This window comes from Montipora capricornis, chromosome 2 (assembly GCF_036669925.1).
Source record: "Montipora capricornis isolate CH-2021 chromosome 2, ASM3666992v2, whole genome shotgun sequence".
In the NCBI taxonomy this organism is placed as follows: Eukaryota; Metazoa; Cnidaria; class Anthozoa; order Scleractinia; family Acroporidae; genus Montipora; species Montipora capricornis.
The window spans coordinates 5263408-5280554 of record NC_090884.1 but is presented as its reverse complement, the minus strand read 5'-3'; the positions used below and the strand labels follow the sequence as shown (position 1 = coordinate 5280554).

The window sequence follows — 17147 nt, the reverse complement described above, 5'->3', positions numbered from 1 at the left end:
AATGTTATTACCAATGCTATTCGCAGGGATAGAAATGAAATTAGCTCTCGAAGTGGAAGTACTGTACATTGCTAAAGACTACTACAGTTTCGTAAACTCACCGTAAGAGAAGCCCAGCTGTGATCTGATCATATAGTTCAATCAATGTTCTTGTAATGGATATTAAACATGAAATAAATCCAGTTATCTGACCTGCTGTTTCATTTGATAAGTCCGCGTATATTACTTTTGTCGACTTCATTCTTAAAGATGCGACCCCCTATTAATTTAATTAATCACTGAGTACAAAAGATGCGATTTTCGGAGTTGTATTCTCGCGGCATGGTTCTTCGTTAACCAATTAATTTCTATTCTATCATAGAAAATAGAATTTAAAGTAAGGTTCCGAAAGCTTTCCGTATAATACGACAATTGGCGACTCCAAGGCACCATGTTGATCAGAATTAAGTCAAATCTGATTACTGAGATATACTAATCAGCGCGAGACATCGCACACTCTGTATCCTCTTAATTTTGGAATTTCTCCGCTACATTCTTGCCAAAGTTTATCGCGCAAAACGTCACATTTTTGGCGGCGGCAGAAGCAATGATATACTAGCAAGTAAACCAGGAAAAAATACATCAAAAGTAAACTTTAAGTTAAAGGCTACATCGGCGAGCAAAGGCCGATTAAGGCAAGCGAGTGTTAAAAGTCTAGCAAATTAACTAAACTAGGTTACCTTTCGATTTTGTCATCGCCGCGTCTGTTGTCGAAAACCACAAAATTGAAAGTTACAGAAAAAGGCACGCACTGAGCAAAAAATTCTCTCAAAGATAAGGAATCACAGACGAATTAACTCTACCCATCTCAGCGAAATATTTCGAGTGATCGACTTCACCGCTATAGACCGTGTGATCAAAATTCCGCTTTACAGTTTCAAAAAAGGGTGTATTTAATAAATGGATTTCCTAACACCCACTTATTTGACAGTTCGGGTTTTCGGTCACGATTTAACAACAAATCGCTCAATAGGATGCTAACATGTCGCTTATACCCGTTCAAAGCAATAAAGAATTATATGTCTTTGAGTGGAAGAAAATTTAAGATATAGGAAAGCATCAACCCGGTTGAGCAGTCGTGTCGCGGACTCGCGCGAGTTCTCACGAGAAAGCACGTGGAACGAATTGTAATTTCTTTAGAAGGCGTTTCGTATCTTATGGGCACGTTTCACAAGCTACTTGTCAAAGTAGGCTCAATTACAAGAAAAAACATTTGCAGGAAAACACTGCAGTTACCGGAACTGCTCAAAACAAAAGTGGCGTCTATTTTCAGGAACAAGAAAACGTGGAATGCAGTCGTCAGGAAGTCAAAGTATTCCATATCTATCTGATCACATGTGGCAAAGCCATTACTGTACCACAAGCGATCGCGCGTGTTGAGGTACTTTCTCTCTGGTGCGTCTTTCGTTAGCATTAACGTTTGTTAACCAAGAAATATTTACCTTTGTATGCTTCGAGAGGAATCGTATTTTGGATAATTCGCCAAGCAATGAAAATAAAGGAGCTTTTTCGTGTAATTTTCAACAATTTTCATCGCCTCATCAAAAGTCTATTGAGATCTGTACCGCGATAAAACGGAGTCACGTCCATTTTATGCCTCAAACTCGTGTCCAGTTGCGATTTGTTGATTTTTAGAACAACTATGGGGGTTTTAATCTCAAAACCACACAAGGACAGTTTTTTCCGGGCGAGAGAACTGCACTCAAAAGAAGCAATGGAGAAAAATACATTACCTTTTACAAACACAAGGCTACCGCAAGAATACTCGAAAACAATGCGCTAAAAATTGGTTTGAAAATGCAAAGATTATTTTAAGCAAATTTGTTTTCAATCCCCACGCCCTTATGCAAAAGTATTCAGCCATTTCCTAGGCGGCTGCCATAAGCGCGTGTCAAACCGGGGCACTTTACTCCATAAACGAGTCAAGTTACCCTCATTAATTCAAATAAACAGGTTACTCGAAAACATGTATAAACAACTCTCTGGTCACTAACCGCTTTCTGTTGACTTAAAGCCGCCTGCTAATAAAAAGTCGTTTTTGAGGACAATAGTACTTGGCAAAAGGTCTCCTCGCAAAAAATTACAATCTCCAAAGCTGTAAAGAACCGCTTAATCCGTTTACATGAAATTTGCGATAGCCGATCTGTTATCGAGTCTAGCTGGGTTTTAATCGGCCGCTTAATTGCTAATTTGTTTTTAGATCTAATCAGCTGTTTACTTTGTTAAAGGCTGGGAGCATTTCCTGAAACTACGTCTTTTCAAGGATTAAAATAGAAATTAATTCAGGAAGATTTCGAACAATGTCCAATCCCTGACTTATTCCTTAGCACAACAGTCGCATTTAGTTAAGGAGAAATGTAATAGGGCACCTCCAAGGCGCATGTTATAAAAATTTGTTAAAATAACAAAGCGTAAGACAACCCTAAACAACTTGAGAAGTCTTTTGTTTTTGTAAGGAATGTGCAGAGAAAAGGAATTTACATGGAGTTGACAGATACTTTTAATTTGCGCCAGATGGTAGGAGCATACCTGCAGCACGCCGCAAAAATCAAAGGCGACCGGCAGCCTCGAATCGATGAGAGGGGATATATAAATACATGGAGTTGACAACAATGACAAGTGATTGTATACCCTCAGGACCACTTCACGTGAATCTGAGGTGTAACTGAACTGCATTAGAGACAAGCTACAAGTCTGCACGCCGCTACTGCAAGATCGTGGTGCAAAACACCGAGTGCATTTTAAGCCGAGTGGGTGGTCTCTCCAGAAGCAGGCGAAAAACAAGAGAGCTTAGGGCCTTTTAATTCCATAGAGTTCACGTCGATCTGTTTCAGAGACACGGTAGTCTTCTCAGCTGTGATAGTGCATCACTGAGCTGCGATAAGGCACTCAAGGACAACAATTTTCTAACAGGCTTGCGCGTCTTACACAAGCTTTAAGTTACAAATAACGCCAGAATTAAGTGAGTGGATTTCATTTGAGGTTTGTCTATCATGGATGAGCACGGAAAAAGCTCTTTATTCGGGCAGGACAACGTAGAAGGGCGCTCAGGAATCGAAACAGGAAGTTTGTCAAGTGTTGACACTATAGTGCTTCCAATGAGCGAACACAAAGAAATACTGACTTCAGATATTCCATTGGTGTACCATGCAGAAAGAATCCACCAGACAAGTATCCAATCTCCGCTCATCATTGCTGATATAAAATGCCCCGAATCCGAACGAAGACACACTACCATCGGCAAAGCGTCCAATATGCAGTCGCGGAGCAAGCCTTACCTGTCCGAAGAAGTTAAGCCGCCATTTTCGTACATTGCATTAATAGCGATGGCGATTGACAGCTCTCCGTACCGCATGCGAACACTGAACGAAATTTACGAGTACATCATGATGCGATTCCCTTATTTCCGCAAAAATCAGCAGAAGTGGCAAAACTCCATTCGTCACAATCTCTCTCTTAACGACTGTTTCATTAAAGTTCCTCGCAGCTACTTTGGAAAACCAGGCAAAGGAAATTACTGGACGATGCATCCAGCGTCGGGCGATATGTTTGGAAGCGGAAGCTATCTGCGCAGAGCGAAAAGATTTAAATGTCGACCTCCGCAGAAGCCAAACGAACCTGCTTTTGTACGCAAAGTCAATTCACATCACCATTTTAGCTTGTTCGCTGAAGGACTGAATAATCACTTTCGTACTCTACAAGTTCCCCGTCAGTTTAGCGCAATTTCGCACAGAATCAGCATGAACGAAGTGCGTCCCTGTGTGGATCTCCAGCTAGCCGCTACTTCGTGCGTTGTACGCCCAACCGCACGTCATGGGTCTCTGGAAGTGACACCCCGAGCGCATTTTGGCGCTTTCAAGCCAGTTCCACAGCCTGCTAAAGCTCGACGCTGCGGCTTCATGATCAAAGAACTCATCGAGCCCAGGAAACGATCAGACGGTCTTGCTGAAGAAGTTCAGTTCCAGCAAGAAAGCAAGATGCGAGTGAGCTAGGAGACTTTGGCTGATGCTTTTCAAGCCTGCAAAGGTTTACAATACGACAACGCGAACACATCTAACTGTTCAGAAGAACAAGAAACCAAGATTCCGGTTCGGTGCTTTTTTAATTGATGAAAGACTCGACCATCGATTTTAGCTGAATATTTCAGTGCAGAACTTAAAGCAATATTTGCTAATTATCCAAGCCCGACCAGCGACAAACTGTCTGGAGAGGGTCTTAAAAAACTGATACAAAATAACCTCTCTCTTGAACTCCATATTTCGGAGCAGTCTTACAGCGAGAAATTGAAGATATCCAGTGGATATATCTAAAAGAATAATTAAGTTAGGTGTTAAGATAATTAGCTCAGTGTTCTGTAACAGGTACGTATGTTTCCCATCAGGAATCGATCCAGCGGCATACATCTTCCATTCTTAACGATTAACACCGGGACTGTGTCACAACTGGTTTACGTTTTGGCCTCGTAAATGCGTTTTTTTACAACTACAGTATTTGAAGACTTTTTATCGATTAAAAATTGAAAGTAATCATTTGTAGGCTTACGTTAAACAGTTATTCGAGCAGCGAGAAGACAAACTATGCATTAAAGTCCACGTATGCATTTGTATTTGTCACAGGTCTCATTTTCGAACAAGCGACTCCAGCTTGATATAAGCCTGGGGTTTTTGCTACACCTACAAAGCGCGTTCAACTTTCCAGCGCAAACTTTTTCTTTTATAGCCGGTCTGAAATAGTTTCTGGAGATAATGTCATTCGGAGAGTGGAACTGAAGCACTAAAATTGACAAAACGCGCTTGCGATTGCTGCAATTATGAAAGACCATTATTACGTTTAGAAAAGTGGAGATAGCTACAATGTTTTACTGCAAAAATATTTAATTTGCGTTAGCAGGAAGTGACATGCGAAGCGTAGGGCATGACAGTTTATACAAGTATTGCTGAAAAACCACAACCTTGCGTAGAAAAAAATAACAATAGTTAACCTCAAGAATTTTTATGACGTTCGGCTTATCATTCGTGCTAAAACAATTATCTCTAAAAAATCATCGTACTTCGCTGACGACAGTCGAACGTGTCTTCGTTGAAACTGCGCGAACTGGAACCGCCCGAAGAAATGACTTGAGAATGTATAAATGCAATAAAAACTAGAAGCGATATAGTAAGCTTTGGTTTCTTTGAAGAAATGAGCTCTGTACAGCGTAGAAACTAGTATTTCCTAAGTGACTTTTTTAAGTGCTTGTTTGCATGGTTCTAATCGACGGGTGCTGATTTTAGCGGAAGGGTGTCCACAGGAAATGCAATAACCAGCTATCTTATATTACTTTTTGTTCGTCTCTCTTCATCTCTCTGTCAAAGCAACATTCCCTAATAAGAAATAAACTTCCATTGTAGTGATCTCAAAACATAATACTGCTGGGCCGAGTTTGTTTTCTTTTCGCATTAGAATGTGACAAGGTTAATCATTGGTATTGAAATCCAGGAGTCGACACCTTCGGAGCAGTTTATCTGTGTCAGTAATTCTCAGATGTTCGGGAAAGATAAGAGCGATCAGAGCTTCCTCGGACCGGACAGGACTCTCTAAAAATTCTTGTTTTTTGTCGGCTATTAAGTACTCTCGATTAAAACCCGCGTAAAACGTCTAAATCAATATAGCAGTTTCTGGAGGCATTTGTCGGCGGAAGGTCTATACTTGGTTGATAAAAACACTAGAGATGAGGAAATTCTTTCTAAGGGCATTAGAAAAATGACTCTTTTAAGTCTTTTTTCCTTTGTTGATAACGCTCTCGGTTATAATCTTTTTAAAACTTTGATAACTTTTATTCATTGCTAGCTAATCTGCTTAATTTTTCCCATTTTTGCTGTGTTTTTTTGAGGTGTGATCCAAGAGTCCACCGCTGAGACCATTTAAAGAATTCTCACTCCTATAACGAAAATATCGTCAGCTCTTTGTGATCCACTCAATTTTTTTGCCCCTAACCAAGAGCTAATGAGATCAAGTCAACTGATTCATGCATAAAAGAATCTAGCGTTTCATCAGCAGTAAGGAATTTGATTTTGCGGAATTTATGAAGTAATATCATTAAATTATAAAACACAATTTATCCCGACTCAAAGTTCGCTTTGATCACGTAAACTCTTACTCGGGCCTCGAAGATAAGTCACAAAGTCTCAGAAACAATTTTGGTTTGAAAGAATAAAGCGATCATTCGGCTTATACGTCTATAAAAACAGTGACAAAGATAAATCCTCTAAATCAATCTCCTCAGTGGCACGCCCTGAATTTTGAAGCAGTGGAAAGGTCTATACCATATCATATTTTCCCTCAAGTCCTGCCTGTATAGAATTATCCGCATTGGAGTTTGGCTTCTAAAGAATGAAGACCGGCTAAACCTTAAAGACAATTAAGAATGTCATAATTTCCAGTGAAGTGGTTTTCTTAATTCGTAGCTGGCAAAGACAATTGTCGCCAGTTAAAACTGATGGTGTGGTTGCTTATGCGTGATTAGGGTAAAGACATTTCTTCCCAAGTTTAAGGTAAGGTCGCACCCCAATACAGTTCAGTGCTGTTATTGTTGTTGTTGTTTTTTTTTCAGTTTCATTTCAGGTATATTTCGGTCGCCTTTCCCTAAATGAACAGTTCAGGTTTTGGAAGTTTCTAAGTCAGGGCAACTGAAAAAGACGATATATGTTAACGTTATTTCAGTCTGAAAGTTATCACCAGACTGTATTCCTATACAAAAAATATTTTTCAAGTTTCTTGTAAAATAAACATTTCACACCTTAAAGCGGCTGACTTATCATTTGCTTCACAGTTAAATTAAAATAAAGCTCCTTACACCCAGATATTTCCTGCGAGTATGTTAAATCCATTTATTCACCTTCAGCGCTTGAGATAACTGATGTTATCGGTACCGGTGAATGTTATTAACTAAGAGTTAAAATCTGGACCCCCGCCTCACCGGAACATAACCATGACTGCATTCATTCTGTGGCCAACAAAAAGAGGTTCGGTCGGTGGATAAATTATATTTAGAATCACCACAAAAACCACTATTACGTATTTAGGGTTTTTTCAGCCTTCAAAGTGCGTCATAAGCTAATACCACGATAATCGAAGCGGAAATATTTCAATGGTGGAGTCATTGGAAAAATATAGCCCTTTTTTTCTCAACAGAAAGATTACCAACGGATTTAGCGACTTCTGCCATTCATAAAAGAGCAACTAAGGGATATTTAAAGTCAATCTAATTATTGTCATGGGCATGGAGTCTTTTTCTACGACTGGACATCACTCGAACGCTTCCAATGCTATTGAGCTGGTTGGTCAGTGCTAAATCTTTCTTTAAAAAAAAGATACTTAATATCTTCTGCATGTTACGACCTGCTTAGATCACTTGCTATTTCAGTCGAGAAAAAAACCTTAAGACAAATTGAATGGGCCTTCAAATCGACGAGAACTCTGCAGACACTAGAAAATCCTCCGACGCTGTCACAAAGACTTCTGTTTCCAAGTCCTTATTAGTAATCTTTCAGAGGCTGGGGAGCTGAACCAACGACCGAATGTCTTACAATTTGTCAGAATAAACTAAAATGGTTTCGTTTAGTGCGTTTGTATAGCTGCCCTTCAAAAGGTTGATCTGTTCCGATGTTCTAGGGAACCAGGTCTGTAGAAATTCCTAGGTTTCTTTTTCGCCTTGTCCGAAAGAACGATCTTATCATTACACCTAGTCATCCTTTATCCCGAAAATTTAGGGGAACTTTTCAAGCTTAAAATGTATTTTCAAACAAACTTTGGCGAAAATGATAGAAATTATAAATCTTCAACGTTTATGCTTTTACAATATCACAGTTAACTCTTATTCAGATAAGTAAAATTCTAGTGTTTTTAAATGTGGTTTCGAAATTTCTACTCACTCTTCAAACCTTTGACTACTTTTCCGAAATGTCTAGTAAATCTGTTCAGAAAAATGTCCAAAAAGGTAGTGCGCCTTGAAAGTCTGAGTTCGAATATTCGGAATTTCTAGCCATCCTTCCTTTCGAACAGATGTTTACCGAAGATACCCGTTGTGTTCCCCAAATTTTTGTAAGCATCATGTGATTAAATGCCCACGGACACAAAACCGAGGTAAAATAGCTCACACCGTATTCATTCGCAATCATGCAAAGCAACGGTGCGTTTCTCAAGCATCTCGCAAAATTTCTCGGGTCCGAAAAGCTATGTGAATCAGGGTGCTGAACGCTGATCTTTTAATGTGTTTTCAAGACAATAAAAGTAAGATAATTGCAAATTCTTCTGCTTTTGAAAACACCAAAGGAGTCCTGGCTTCCGAAATACGCTCGGCAACTTTCGGGATTTGGAGAAACGAACTCTTGCTCCGCCAGACTTGAAAAGATACTTTCGACACCTTTTTGCATGGCACGGAATGATTTGAACCATGACCTGGAAAGCAGTGTTATTTGCCAATCGGACCTTTAAAGCACTTCAATAGTGAGCAAGTAAAAACTTATCATTGCATTTCATGCTGTAAATGACAAGATCCTTACGATCGGTTTTCTCTCAGGTTTTCTACCACTTTCCGTCGCTGATTGGGCGATGAGAGCCCAAACAGCTGCGTACGTTTTAGCTGTTGGGAGATGAAGGCCATCGAAACTGACGCCGTGATTTAAAACTTTTAATTGTCACTGTACAATTATTCCAACTCTTGAGTACTGAAAAGTTTTGCAATCTCTGCAATAATTAACCGCCGGCATAAACGGGGCTGAACGAAGTGAAGCATCGTTTGTTTTAATCCTTCAAACCTTTGCAACGTTTCAGTTGCTGCATGTTGCCGTCTTGTTCGCTAACCCCTCGTTTAATCGCTCAAGCAGGTTTTTGAGATACGGTTGACAATGATCCATCTAGTTTACCACCTGGCGTGTATAAAGGGGCATACCCTATTTAATTTATTCCACTTTTTGCACAAATAAAAGCTAGAGTTAAGCGAAATTTGAGCCTAGTAGGGGGGGTTCGGGCTTATAACCGAGAGTTGTTAAGTCTTTCAAGACAGAAAATTCATCGCATTCATACAATACCAAATGGGCATATATTCTTATAAGCCAAGCTAAAGTGAAGACACACGGCAGTAAATGAAGCATTGGTCACAACTGTATGTCTGATTTAAGAATAAGAAGTACATTTGTAAAACAACTTTCACCATATCATTTCACAACGGGATCGATGTTTTAGGCCGTTAATTGGAATCAATATAATAACTGCATATCCAAATTGAAATTATTTGGAGGTGATGTAAGTGGGAGTAAATTGGAGATATCCATGTGTTTCCTCTACCGTAAAAGGTTTTGGTTGACTAGAATGTCAGGTGGGCTAGTTAACCGTTTAAAATCAAGCTCTGGGATTTAAAGTTCACCCTGGGGAATTAAAGACATACACCATTTCCTTCAAAATTGCGGCCAAACGCAAATTTTGAAGTCCATGTCTTAAACAAAGAGATCGCAGCTTAAACTTTGCAGGGGGTCGACACAAGACCTCTGTGAGTCAAAGTAAACACATTTTTCCCAAACGAATTTGTTTATGACTTACATAATTGCTGCCTATGGGAAAAACATCTTGTTTTTTTATCATCTTTGTCGGTTTGTTTTGATGATTATTCTTTTGGAGTTCAGACTTTCTTGCAAATTACAGCAAAAGACGTGTGAATACATCTGTTGGGGCAATTAGAAGCAAGCCGCCTTTGTTTTTGTAGCTGCTGGTGCGAGAAAGGAAAACATGCCACGCCAATTCTAAGAAAGGCCACACTCTAAATTTAGTGGACAATTTGTTTTCAAAAAGATTTACTTGAAACAGAGTTGGGGTGTCCATTTACGTAACCAGAACTTGTGAACATTTGGGAAATGACTAAGTCATCAGGGATTTAAAAAACAGATTTTCTGTACACCTATGCTTGGAGGGGTTATCAGCGATTCCGTCGTATATTTTCAAACACTTTCAAACATTGCACAGTGCTGGTAATCTCTCCCCTCAAACAACCCTGTATTATGTTTTTTGCAGCTGGACGTCTGATTAATTGACCTATCGAAGCATTGAATTGAAATCATAATATTTTTACAAAAACATACACTGGTGAAGTTTAAAACGCCCACGAACAATGCATAAATGCAGATTTTTAATCCATCGTTCGTAAACGTATCTGGTTCGGGGCAAAGGGGCACAAGCTTACGAATATTTTATTTCAATCGATCGTAATAGTTGTTTTCTCACTCCTCGAGTTTTAGCTTTTATTAGTTGAAGGACTCTTAACTTTAGACGAATGGGTGGTGAAATAACCATTAAATTGAAACCTCAATTTTGCACAATAAGGAAACGCTTTCACCCAGATTGATGTCAAACGTGCGGATATGAGAATTATTTTAATGATATCACAAGATATTGCATGCGATAATAGCGTATTTTGCTAGGTTATCGAAGATTTGTATTCATAAATAAACTCAAATCCTTAAGATAAATCGCAAATACTTATCGGCTGATTAAGATTGGTTTGCGTTTTACTCCTAAAGCAACGGAAAAATTACTCCCCTGCTATCATAGTTTGAATTCTCGCGTACAAAGCTCGATCAATTGATACAACATACAATGTGGAATAAAGAAATCGCCGTTAGACCTCGCTCGCTTTCTTTGAACGCCGCACGCTCGTACGTTTGTGAGATTGAGTTCAAATGCGCGCATCAGATCTTGGCAATCAACCCCCTCGCTTTTTGGGATCACGAAAGACCAAGGCAGGTGCGAGGCATTCCCAATCTCTCACGATCTTCAAGAGACCGTCTCTTAAAAGTACAAATATGTTAGCGTACAATATCGTTGAAAAATCCCTTCGCACAATAGCAGTTGTTTGAGCTGCCTAGTGTCGTTTGGACAAATTCGCAGACTGCATTTCTTTCAAGTTCAAGATCGCAAAATTACCTAGTTTTCAGAAGTCAACTTTTGTACAGTTAAACATATTTGGCTTTTCAAACAGGGAAATCAGAAAGACGAGCACGTAGCGGCCAGTAATTAATAATTTACTGTCGATTTGTCGCTGCCCTTTTTAAAAGGTTCAAGACCTTAGCGAATTCTTCTCCAAACGGACAAATTCTCTCAATTAAACTAGGAAGTCTGCGTCGTTTACGTAACGTTTAAAGTAAATATAAAGGGATAAATTGTGAGTTGTAAATATCTGTGTTTATTGTTCTGCAATAATCTCCCAAAACGTTAATCCAATATTTGCAAAAGGTGATTAGATTATTGAAGAAGACACTCGCAAATAAGTCCGGTACAGAACATGGCCGAAAGCCAAAACAACGCCGAAGACAACAAGAAAAAACGTGCAACAACTACTTTGTTACTTTACGTAAGTTGTTGCCGACCATCGCTTGCTTTGTGTTCTGTTTGACTAAAATATCTAGGCTCAAAAAGCATTTTTCATTTGATTAAAACTTCTGAGCTTGGGCTTATGGTTCATTTTAAAGCTAATAAGCTTAACAGTTTTGTACTGACAGGTTCATCTTTCGGTTTGAAGAGGTTTCCTTTTTCAAAGACTACTGGAGGCATTTGGCGACGAAATGTTGTCGTCAAAAGGTTGTTCTTAAGCCAACTCTTCAGTTCTAAGACGTCATAAAACCCCAACACATTTATTAATTAGCTAAAATCCGGCTGTCAAAAGCCTCAAAATCACAAATAAATTGGACTAAGTGACAGTGCACCACACAGAAAGCTGTGTGGATAGTTGGGGTAACAGTAAACGGAAAATCTCAGGACAAATTTGTAATCACTTACTATAGTAGGGCGCACACGGAATTTCATGCAGTTATGCTCATTTACACTGAACCGTGAGCTGGCGGCTACAAATCAATCTTGATGTGTGGTCCACATTTAACCAGTTCAGTTCAGTAACATGGAGGGTCTTATCACAACAATAGCACTTACTAATCGCGACAATCCTTTTCCGTTTGTTTGGAATCTAAAAGCCCACCGCGTTCTATCGATGTTTCAATGAAATAAGTATGATCATTAATTATGAAGCACAAAAATTATAGCGCATTTCATGCATATTGTTGCACTTTAGAACAATACTCACACTTTTCTACTCATCAGTAACGGAGTTCGAAGGCCGTACAGTGTAATGCACTTTATTCCAAAATGGCCGCCATTTTAGCATTCTTTTGTTTCCATGCAAATTGGCCCTTATGGCCTCGCCTTCAAACGAATACAAAACCTTGAACGAGGCCATAAGGGCCAATTTGCATGGAAACAAAAGAATACTAAAATGGTGGCCATTTTGGAATAAGGTGTATTTAAGTCATTTAGTCGCGGTGTCGCAGTGATACGTGTATTCCCGTGATATGTGTATCCCCGAACACATATCGTGTATCCCTTCAAAGAGGGTCCGAATGGGGTGGTGGCATTTACGGTTATTGGCTAAAATTTTGGCTCTTTTACGGCTATCGGTTAATTTTTTTCAGTTACGGTTAACAAAAAAATTATAAATCAATTTCTTTTGTTTCAAAGAGTTAAATATTAATAAACCTGTATTTTTTGTATCTTTAAGCAAAATAAAGGTCTTGGGATCATCTCTGGATGAAATAAGTTATTTGATAGATCATACTTTTAAGTATTTCACTTCTAATACTATTTTACCCGTAGAAATGTCAACGGTTACTTTTACAAATCTAGGGAACAGTTTCTTTTACGGTTAACTTTTTTTCACCCCATTTACGACTAACGGTTAAAATTTTTCAATTTTTACGGCTATCGACTAAATTTTTGGACGTTTTACGCCTATCGGTTAACCCCATTAAGACCCTCTTCAAATATGGCGGCCAATGATATGTGTACCCCACACGTCTCTCCCCTTCCAACGCTTAACATTTTTAATGCACCCAAAATTTTTTCCGTGAACAGTGAACTGAAAGGGAGTTAAAAAAGCCTTTCGAACTTACAACTATAGAATCTGCTGTTCTTCGTTAAGATTCGCGGGCTGGATAAATTATGTTGTAATAGTCGTGCGCGGGTTGAGTTGAATGAAATAGAACGGTGAATTTTGCCGTCAATTCTACGGCTATATGTTCTCTGAAAAACTCCCTCATATTAGTAACACTTCCTCACTGATCTCGGCTTCAGTGATATGTGTATCGTCCTCTGCTGTCCTCAAGAAATAAAACAAACCAGTCACTTTGCAATGGAAGGAATACACATATTCGCTGCAATCCTTTTGGCTATATTTGTATCGATTAGCATATATCTGACGCGATTGTTTCACTAGTTTTGCCAGTGACTACGAGAGAAACAAATGAATATAAATGATGAATTCAATAAATTCACATATTGAGCGGATAGTGTAGTTTTCAACGTCGTGTACCCCTCGAGCGGGCCTCACAATTCCATTCCTTTATTATTACAAAACAGACTCTGAGAAATACACGAGAGCAGCCAAAGCCGGAGACTTAAATGGCAGATGGTCAGCAAACATAATGTGAAGAATTTGCATGAATAAAAGAAGGCTTTAACTAAAATTAATACAATACTAATAGAATAAAATTAAAAAAAAAGGACTGGTTAAGAATACTTAAGCAACTAAATATGACTACTTAATTTAAAACCACACAGGATAATATAATCGAATAAATCGCATAAACAAATATATAATTGTTTGACCCATAGAGTGTACAAAATTGGGGACAAGAGACTAGATTAAACTACATTGTTTATAAAATTAAAACACTATAAATAAGCCATACTTACACTTAAATATTAACTGATGACTGCAAAAACTAGAGACACTCGGCAATATAAACTTGTAAAGCATACAAGCAAATACACCCAGAAAAACACCTAGCAAAAATTAGTATACAATTTAGTGCCAAGAGACTTGATCAGACTATAGAATTAAGAGATATGAGTTCCATAGCTAATTTTTGAATAGCCAAACTCAAGTATTCAGAAAATGCAATCTCAACTGTTTTTTTAAAAGTTACTCAATGTGAGGCTGTTGCGCACTGTTAATTAATTCAGAATATTAACACCGTTTTTATGCATGTATGACAAAGTTGTGCTGTGGTGACAAATCAAGGGGATACATATATCAGTTGGTTGAGCACCGGGCTGTCATGCGGGAGGTCGCGGGCTCGAACCCCGGCCGGATCAACATTCAGGATCTTAAAATAAATGAGGAGAAAGCGCTGCTTTGTAATTTCATCTGCAAATGGTAAGACTTTCAAGTCTTCTCGGATAAGGACTATAAACCGCAAGCCCCGTCTCACAAATACCTTCGATGTTCATAGAACCCAAACACTATTTGATAAGAGTAGGGGATGTACTCCCCTGTGTTGTGGCTGTTCTGTTCTCTCCACCAGAAGTGGCCGGCTTGGTAGTGATGTCTCTAAAAAGGCTTACATGTACGGTGCATGAGACCACCTAAGCAGAAACAGCTATAGGTCAAAAAGGGGCTTTGCCGAGTGCTGGAAGACGTAGATGTAGATTTAGATCACTGCGCTAGTTCAGCGATATGTGTGCCCCAAATGCGAGCCAAAAATTCTAAACACCCCAGTCCGTTATTGTAATATGTCTGACGTGGTTGCGTCGCTAATTGTATCAAATTATTGCGACCAAAACAGTTTCCTTTAGCGGAAATAATTAAAAATTAATAGTCACAGATCGAAGTGATACGAAGTGTCACTCACTACTACGCTGGTGCGGTGATGCATGTGGGTTCTCTTCATGCGGAACTCAAAGTTAAAATATTCGCTTCCGTTTTTGTCCATATCTGATGGATATGGATAATCTGATAGATCCTGTCACGCTGCTCGTACGCCATTTTGTCCCGGCGGGGAAGCCTCCCATATAAAAAGGGGAGGGATGCTCGTCGTCTCGCTTAGGGGTGTAAATTTTGGATTTTGGTCTCACTTAGGGTGTTCTGGGAAAAACGCTGTCATATGTAGCCGTGAAGGTCTCCTTTAGGGTTGCGCGCAAAGAAATATAAAAGTGTATATTTTCTACGTATATTTTAAAATTCTTTTTAGTTAATTACTCGACTGATTCATATAACCTGTAAAAGGACCTCTTTTAGGGGTCAAAGAAAGCCTGGGCCACGCCCAGATTGGTCTCCTTTAGGGGTTTAATTTGAAATTTCTGGCGATCATTTCTCCCCTTTTTATATGGGAGTCCCCCCTCCCCCCCCCGGGCAATTTTTCTGTCTACCGTTGAGCTTCAGCGTTTTGTGTCTCCCCACCGGGGGAGATACACATATCACGGGGATACACAGATCACTGTGATAGCGGTGCTTTCAAAGTTAACTTAAGCAACGACGAAGTCGAAGTCGGCGACGGCAACGAGAACGTCGTCTCACAATATAAATTCGCGTTACTGTAATCACTTCGTGACTATTTCAACCTTTTTAATATGACAAGGGTGTGGTCGTTCCTCAAAAATGATACTGGTCGGAGCGGCCTGACTTAATATGGCTATTTCACGTTAGGGAGTTTAAGAAAAGACAACGGCTACAGCAACAAAAATGTCAGTCTAAACTATAACTGAGCGCTATCGCAAGTATTTCGCGATTATTCCGTCTTGTTCACCTTGTACAGTACAGACGAACTATCCAGTAACTGAATAGGTACCAACGGTTTCAAAATCAAAACAGAAAATGACTGTTTCTTTGTTATATGCCCACGTTGTCGTCAAAACCTAAAATTTGGTGATTTCACGTTGTTGTTTTGTGAAGTACGGCAGAGAAATGCACGGAAATTCGTGTTGCACGTGCATCACGAGTATTTTTCCTTTTTTAACCCGGCAATAATATCCTTGCTTCGTGGCGTTGCCGTAGCCGTCGTCTTTGCTTAATGGACAAAAGTGAAAAACCACGTGCGGGGCGTGCAAACTTGGTGTTTGCACACTGAATATGCAAATTTATCACGTTCTTGTTACCGTCGCCGTTCTCATTGCTCAATTAGGGAGCTTTCTCAACGACAACGGCAACGGCAACAAGAACGTCGTCGTTAAATGTCGTCGTTGTAGTCGCTTCGCGACTATTCCAAGTATTTTAACGTGACAAAGGTGTGGCAAACCCTCAAGAACGAAACTAGTATGAACGGCGCTCAATTTGGAGGAGAAAATGAAAATTTAGCCTTGAAGCGCTGACGTTGTCCCTAAATCCTCAGATTAGGTGATTTCACGTTGTTGTTTTGCTGACGACGGCAAAGAAATAGACAAAAAAGAAAAGATGCACGTGCAGAGGGTGCAAAGCTATTGCTTTTCCTCACTGAATATGCAAATTTGTGACGTTCTCGTTGCCGTAGCCGTTGTCGTTGCTAAAGCTCCCTAATTCTAACAGAGAGCAAACGTGCGAGTGCTGCAATTGCACTGACAAAAGAATAATATAGACAGAAAAAAACCAATCTTTAAGCCTGGTTTTCACCAGCGACGCACGCATATCCGCAAGCACAAGCATAGAAGCACAAGGATCAATTTTCTTTTCTTTTCTTATACTTGCGCCTGTACATGTACTTGCATTCGTCTTATGCCGTGTGAAAACGAAGCACGATATAAGCACATGCAAATTTACAAAGTCTGGCCGTGTCTGGCCAATTAAAACACTCTTTCGAAATTTCCCGCGTCTGAGCATTTGAACAAAATGGCAGAGGCCGCGTATGATTTCGATGAAAAGTTATGCTTACGTCGACGTTCGTTTTCACTTAGCATCAGCTACTTATGCTTGTACTTGAGCTTGGTTGCTTGCTTGCGTCCCTAGTGGAAACCGGATTAAAGGTTTGAAACATTTGCTTCAACAGACGTTCGATTTTTGTCACAGTTGAACAGCCATGCCGATACTGTTTGCCAGCCACTTTCAACCGAGTGAAAACATGTTAAATTGATGGTGAACGAGTTAATTTACAACTTTGCGTCAACATTAATTCAACATTGCAAATTTTAGACTGGTGAAATTGAAGCCATTTGGCACGCTCCTTCGATATCCATACGTGGGGGCACTAATCGGTCCCTTAAAGACGTATCCATAGAGACAAATGCGAATGACTGTTTGCAACGCCCGGCGTTTGACAACGTTTAATGTTAAAGACGTT

At 39.5% G+C, this 17147-nt stretch overlaps 1 protein-coding gene across 1 annotated transcript; it reads left to right on the top strand.

Annotated features, from left to right (window-relative positions):
• Window positions 1-2541: 2541 nt before the first annotated feature.
• LOC138038578 (forkhead box protein A2-A-like) lies at window positions 2542-4645 on the top strand. Its single transcript, XM_068884540.1, has one exon. The coding sequence runs from the start codon at window positions 3033-3035 to the stop codon at window positions 4029-4031; it is 999 nt and encodes a 332-aa protein (XP_068740641.1). The 5' UTR covers window positions 2542-3032; the 3' UTR covers window positions 4032-4645.
• Window positions 4646-17147: the final 12502 nt, after the last annotated feature.